The 6,718-nt window shown below is 45.5% G+C and overlaps 1 protein-coding gene across 1 annotated transcript; it reads left to right on the forward strand.

Annotated features, from left to right (window-relative positions):
- Positions 1 to 2,856: 2,856 nt before the first annotated feature.
- Positions 2,857 to 4,990, forward strand: LOC307027396 (zinc finger MYM-type protein 1-like; the record flags this gene model as incomplete). The annotated part of the gene is made up of 2 exons (XM_079695641.1): positions 2,857 to 4,033; positions 4,440 to 4,990. The coding sequence occupies 2 exons, from the start codon at positions 2,857 to 2,859 to the stop codon at positions 4,988 to 4,990; spliced, it is 1,728 nt and encodes a 575-aa protein (XP_079551767.1).
- Between the last annotated feature and the right edge of the window lie 1,728 nt (positions 4,991 to 6,718).

The following is a 6,718-nucleotide window of genomic DNA, read 5'->3' on the forward strand; positions in this document are numbered from 1 at the left end:
ATATGGCATTTCTGTACCATTGGCCGCTTCAATTTGTAAAGAGTCTATAGGGTCAATTAGCTCTGCTACATCTCTTAGCGGTACATCAGTTAGATGGCTTTCTTTCCATACCTCATCTATAGCACAAATTTGTGAGCCTGTATCCCAGAGGGCCTGAGTTTTCTGTTCGTGTAGGAAACACCTGATGAGGCACTTTTTCCCTACTAACTCTCTCACAGTAGCTGTTTTTTCTTTTGCAATATTTTGTTTGTGCTTGGATCTGTCATGTGACTGTGTCGCTTTCTTAATACCTGAACATGTGTATGTCTTACAATGCCTTTTGTGTGCAGGCCAATGGTTCTCCTGACATTCTTTAGAACAATACAGTGTAATTTTGCAAGTTGAACAGTATTGTAGTTCCCTACTCTTTTTCTCTTCATTGCAATTTGCACAAGATTGGGACTTATCTGTGTGGCCGGTTGCTGCATGTCCCATGGGAGCAACCCCTCTTAGTTTAAAGGGCTCCGCCTAGTGGGTCCCTCTACCCTCTGTGCCTTACAACCTGCTCTGAAATGTTCACTGCTTCCACACCTAAAGCAATGCTGACAGTACTCTTCGCCTGCATGAGTACAGGAAACACACCTAGGTCGGGGGCGTGGTGCTGGGTAGTATCGCTGCGGTGCATACCCTTGTTGAAACTGAGCCGTTTCTCTTACTCGTGCCGGGTGGAATGCCGGTCGGTACTCCTGCACTGCTGCTGGTGGCTGCTGGTGGTACACGCTGTTGGCATTGAATTCAGCCCTATAGGGAGAGGGTTGTTGGGGTGAAAACACAGGATAAGGGGCGGAAATATTAGCTGGTTCTCTGCTTGGTGAGGGATGCTGTGGGGGTGCAGATGTGGCCGTTTGGATCGTTTCTCTGATTTGGGAGACCTCAGCTCTCAGGGCTTGCAACAGCACCATGTCAGAGCGCATTCCTTTGATTTCTGACAGCAGATCAGTGGGCAGAGTAACTGTGTTTTGCTGGCTGGTGCTTTTCATTTCCACCGGAACTTCAGTGGACTTGACTGTATTCACATTTGTTACTCGTGATGGGGCAGCAAGTTTCTTTTTATCCTGTCTCTCTTTTTCATTGGTGTACGCAATGTTCACTTTCTCCAGCAGCAGCTCATCCGAAGTACTTATCTGCATGAGGAGAGGCTGCAGGTCACTTTTAATATTGTCATTCTGTAGACCAGTCAGGACAGTATGCATGAAGAGACTCTGGACTAGTGCTGGGTCATATTTTAGGTTTGACTCGGCTTCTTGAGAAGCAAACAGGATTTTCTGTCTCATGTCCATAGTTCTAATCAGGAAGTTTTGAGGCGTTTCTTTACTACTCTGAACCTCAGAGGTGAGTTGTTTGTATAACTCTGTGGCACCTTTCTCCTGGTAATGAGACCTGAGAATTCGGCGAAGGGCAGGCAGTGTAAGGTTTTCCTTCCCTTCAAGGTAACTCCGTAACTGCAGGCCTGGTGTGATGGCACGGATTACAGCATCAATGATCTCTGACTCTGGGTAGCCCTTACTAAAGCCATTTTCAATTTGTCTGGCCAGACTAGAAAATGTGAGCCTATCCTTTTGTCCTGGCTCGCCTATTTGGCCTGCGATCTTAAGATCTTTGCGCCACATAGAACTACTGGGGAGTACTTGGGCCAGATTTCTTTCTGGGGGGCTGAACCCGGCAGGGTGGTTCATGCTTGTGTTCATTAGGTCATGCATTGCATTTTCTTTTTCTTGTAATAACAACCTTAGTGCCTCTACCTCCTTCTGGAGATCTTCCATTTTGACACTGTCATGTACATTTGTTGTAATTTTGGCTTTGTCTATGATATCCTGCACATTAAGAAGTTCGGACATGCCTTCATCCTCTAGCTCGGCCATTTCTTCACGTTCATTATGCTCTGTGACATGCATAGACGTCGGAACTAGGGGTGCGGGAGCACCCCCTCCCGTCAGCCTACGTTAAAAAAATAAAAATAAAGATTCTGAATTTAAACTCAATTTGTCTGACTTACATGTATTTCTTAATACAGATCTTTTGATGTGATATGCACCCTGCCTGGCTCAATACAGCAGCCTGGCTGGCATGGCATAGCTGTTGCTATGCAGACTGCATCTGACAGCTCACTGTGACGTTGGCCTATGTGTACAAAAAAAAAAAAAAAGTAGCGGGAATTTTTTTTATGTTTGCTGTGTTCGCGGCTCGCATTTGTTTTTAGCATATGCATAGGCTACATGATTTGAGTTCAACTACGCCAGCTAGAACTAGCCTATGTCTCAAAAACGAATTTCAGATTTTTTTACAAATCCGCCCGACCCAGCTAAACGTCCGAGAGAGACACCTAGAGGCTGTGTGCCAGCAACCGGACAGCAGCAGCAGGCAGCCGAAGGGCCCGGCGGCCCTCGGCCTCGTCCTCCCTCCCCAGCGCCACCACCAGCACCCGGTGCTAGCCAAGAAGAGGCAATATCATGCAAACCACCACAGGATTACAATTTTCCTGCCAAGAAGTTGGGTGAGAACTTCACTCGTTCCTGCAAGGCCGCCTGGTTCAGAGAGTGGCCGTGGCTGGAATACATCGCGGTCAGTGATGGCATTGTGTGTGGTGTGTGCAGGTCAGCTGTCAAGCGCAAGTTGGTCGGGTCAGAACAAGCTGACAGTCCGTTTTTGAAAGATACGGGCTTTTCAAACTGGAGAAAAGCAAAGGAGAAAATCAGAGACCACGAGAAAACACGCATTCATTTAGATGCGACTCAAAGATTGGCTGCATTGAAAACTACGCCAATTAATGCGCTTTTGTCTGAGGCTGCTGCTAAAGAACAAATAACAGCCCGGAAAATGCTGGAGCTCGTTTTCAGCAGCGTGAGATTCCTGGGGCGCCAGGGACTCCCTCTGAGAGGAGCTGCAAATCGGGATGGGGTGTTGTGGCAGCTAGTGGTCAAGAGGGTACGCGCTGATCCTGACCTGCAAAACTGGATGAAGAGGAGGGACAATTGGATGTCGGGCAGCATCCAGAATGAAGTTCTGGAGCTGTTTGCCCATGACATCCAGAGGAAAATCGGAGCCAAAGCATCCGAAAGTCCTTTTTTCGGCTTAACTGCTGATGGGACCACCGACGTCAGTGGAAAAGAACAGTTCTCATGCAGTATACAATTTGCAGATGACAATCTTGAAGTCCAGAATTTCTTTCTGGGCTTTTACAACGCTCCAGACACAACCGCCGAGATGCTTTTTCTGTGCATTAAAGATGTCCTTGTTCGGCTAAATCTGCCGCTGGAGAAGCTGAAAGGCTACTGTTTTGATGGGGCCAGCAACATGTCAGGGAGGTTCAAGGGAGTGCAGGCAAGATTAAAGGAAACATGTCCTGACTCCTTGTTTGTCCACTGCGCAAACCACTCTCTGGATTTAGTGTTGCAAGAAGTGGCAAAAGAAGTGCGCCTTGTTGCCGATACACTGAACTTTGTTCGGGAAGTCACAGTTGTGATTAATGATTCAGCAAAGAGAAAAACGTTATACCAGTCTCTTTTTGGATGTGGAGAAGTGATCAACCTGCTTGCCCTGTGCCCAACTCGGTGGTGCGTCAGAGTTGTGGCACTGTCACGGTTGCTGGCATGCTATGGAGAGATGCTGCAGACATTTAGGACCTTGGAGAGTGACAGGATTGTCAAGGGGGAGACGCGTGCCAAAGTGGCAGGATTGCTCAAAAAGGGCACCACTACGCGCACAGTCTTTGGTTTGTTTGCCCGCGTTACCATGTTTACGCCATGTGAATCCGTGGCTCGGTCACTGCAAGGCACCAAAGTCACAGCCCTTGGATCAATGGAAGCTGCCAAACTTCTTTGCCAGCGACTGAACACACTCAGACAAGATGACACCTTCGCTGACCTTGTGGCCAAGACCAAACAATACACAGAGCGCTACAACTTGAAGCCTCCTCATCCAGTGCGCACCAGCAAGACCCCAGCGCGTTTTCGCCATACAGCGGAGGAGGAGGAACGGGAGTTGGAGAACGAGGGTAAATAAATAGGCCTAAATAAATAAATAAATAATGCCAACAGTATTTTAAAATTAATCATAAAGCTCATCGGTCTGTAATGTTGAAAGAATGCAACAAATACGCACACAGAGCGTGCTCTCCAGCATTTGTGGACAGATTTGATCTATCCATAGAAAACGATATCATAGTTCATAATAATGTACTACATCCATGTACGCTTATTTGCGAAATTAGCCTGCAATTAATAATTCATTACAACGGTATCAACTGACTAAATAACGTATAGGCCTACTTTCATAACAAACCATATTCATAATTTGAATTTAAATTGAAAATTTAAGGTTGACCCACCCAGCTTAAATAGGCAGCCCATATGGAAACTATTTGTTGGTTGTTGTTTAACTGTTATATTTAACTATTAAAGAATATCCAAGCCTGTGGAAGAGGGAATTGTTTGAGGCCCTGGACTTGGTGCGCACAGAGGTGGAGCGGCGCTTTGACCAGGAAGGACTCCGCGTAGCTGCAGGGCGAGAGCAGGCAGTTCTACAGGCGGCCCAAGGGAAACGAGTGGATGTGGGTTCCCTGGAACTGACTTCCTTTTCAAGAGAGCAGCTAAGCCTTGAGCTGGACATCCTGAGCGACGTGTGTAGGGGGCGAGAAGTGAAAACCATTCAGGATGTATTGGCCATTCTGCACACCTTGCAGCCCCAATCCCGCTCCATGCTGTCGGAAGCGGAGAGGCTCATAAAGCTCTGTCTGGCTCTGCCCATTTCTGTCGCGGCATCCGAGCGCTCGTTCTCGGCGTTGCGCAGGTTGAAAACGTGGCTGCGCAATACTATTAAGCAGGAGAGACTCACTCATTTGGCCATTATGAATGCGCATAGCGACCTTCTCGATGAATGCGATGTCTCGACCCTGCTTAAAGAATTTATCAGCAGAACAACGGAGAGAAGGTCTACTTTTGGAACAGTTTAAAAGCCCTTACGAGCGCAAAGTAAACCGTTATTTTTCTGAATATTCCATTAGGCCTATGTTCGTAAAGGCTGTATTATTCTGTTGATTTTCTGAATGCTGTAGGCCTATGTTATCGCCTATTAGGCTACAGTATGTTCCTTAATAAAGGCTTGATTAATTGATTAATTCATTTTGTTTCATACATTTTCGTAACAATTAAGATGCTGCGTGTGTTTATGTAGCCTATATCTGTTATGTATAGGCCTAGGCTATTAGGCCTACGTGTCGAGTTCGTTAATCATTGATAGTGTGAGTTTCCCCCCCGACCCTCCCAGCAAAAATCCCGCACCCCCCCCCCAGAAAATAGTTCCGACGTCCCTGGTGACATGAGAAATTAATTGACTGCGAGATTTACCAGTCACATGCACATTATCCGGTCCTGAAATCTCCAGTTCATTGCACACTTTAATCAGTTGTTCTACAGTCAGTGTATACAATGCACCTGTAATGTCCAGCTGCAGCTTCTCCAATTCAGCCTCCATTGTATCAGAGAAGTGGGCAGAAATAGCAAATGAGGGTTTATCTTACTTAATTAGGTTTTTTTGCTGCTCCCTAGTGGTGACTTTTCACACTTCAGGATGCAGGTTACCAACGTTGTCTGAAAACGACCTCGACTGCCTTTCCAAGCTCCTTTCTCCGATGACTGGGTTGTTTAAGGGGATGATTGATCAGAGGATTCCACTAACAACTCAGGGATGGTCCTCAAATCAAATCTCCCAGCAGCGCCTCCAAATGTTATGCCCCTAATATGGGGAAAATATAAGACAAAGGAAACAGAGACGATGTTAGCTTGCTTCAAGTCTTATGTATTATGCCCGCCAACAACATGGTACACATAGCACGCTGTATAATACAGAACATGGATTCTTGATATAAAACAACCACTAACAATGCGCGTACTGCAAACATACATCCAATTTAACACACAAGATGTCACTTTTTAAATGCACAGTACAAACATACATATCCAAATTAACAACCAAACTCCCCTTCTTGGAGCTAAACTACACTATCATAGCTAGCTGCGCTAGCATAGCTAACGGCGCTCGCAAAGCTAGCATACACAGCTACAACAATTACAGAACCTAGAGAAACCCTCCAAAAATACCTCTAACAACTATCACTATTCACATTAATATTATACACAGTCAGTCTACATATATAACGTTTCTCACGGATGAACTCACCTAATATGGGGAAAATATAAGACAAAGGAAACAGAGACGATGTTAGCTTGCTTCAAGTCTTATGTATTATGCACCCGCGGCAAGCAACACGCGCCCTCTGCTGGACAGACCCGGAAGGTCATCAACCATGACTTATATCTATTACATATAGATGTTGCAACTAGAACTTTAGCAATTGCCTGTAACTATGGTCATGCTAATAAAGCTATTGAATTGAATTGAGAGAGAAAGAGAAGTGACAACATGTGAAGAGGGACACAGTAATGACAGGAGAGTAGTGTGCATTAGACATGCTCAAGAACAAATATAGAGAAGATATTCAAGGAGAGAGAGACAAAACACAGATTCAACGGTAAACATGATGTATCTTTCTATTTATTTAGCTAACCACTATTTAGACTATGTGTTTTTGATTGACTTGATTAAATGGATATACTACATCAATGTATGTCTTTTCAGGCTGCCATGTTTTGTCCTTTCTGTGGCCAACATCTGGGGACAG

The sequence above is a fragment of the Notothenia rossii genome (genome assembly GCF_949606895.1).
Source record: "Notothenia rossii genome assembly, contig: scaffold_91, whole genome shotgun sequence".
In the NCBI taxonomy this organism is placed as follows: Eukaryota; Metazoa; Chordata; class Actinopteri; order Perciformes; family Nototheniidae; genus Notothenia; species Notothenia rossii.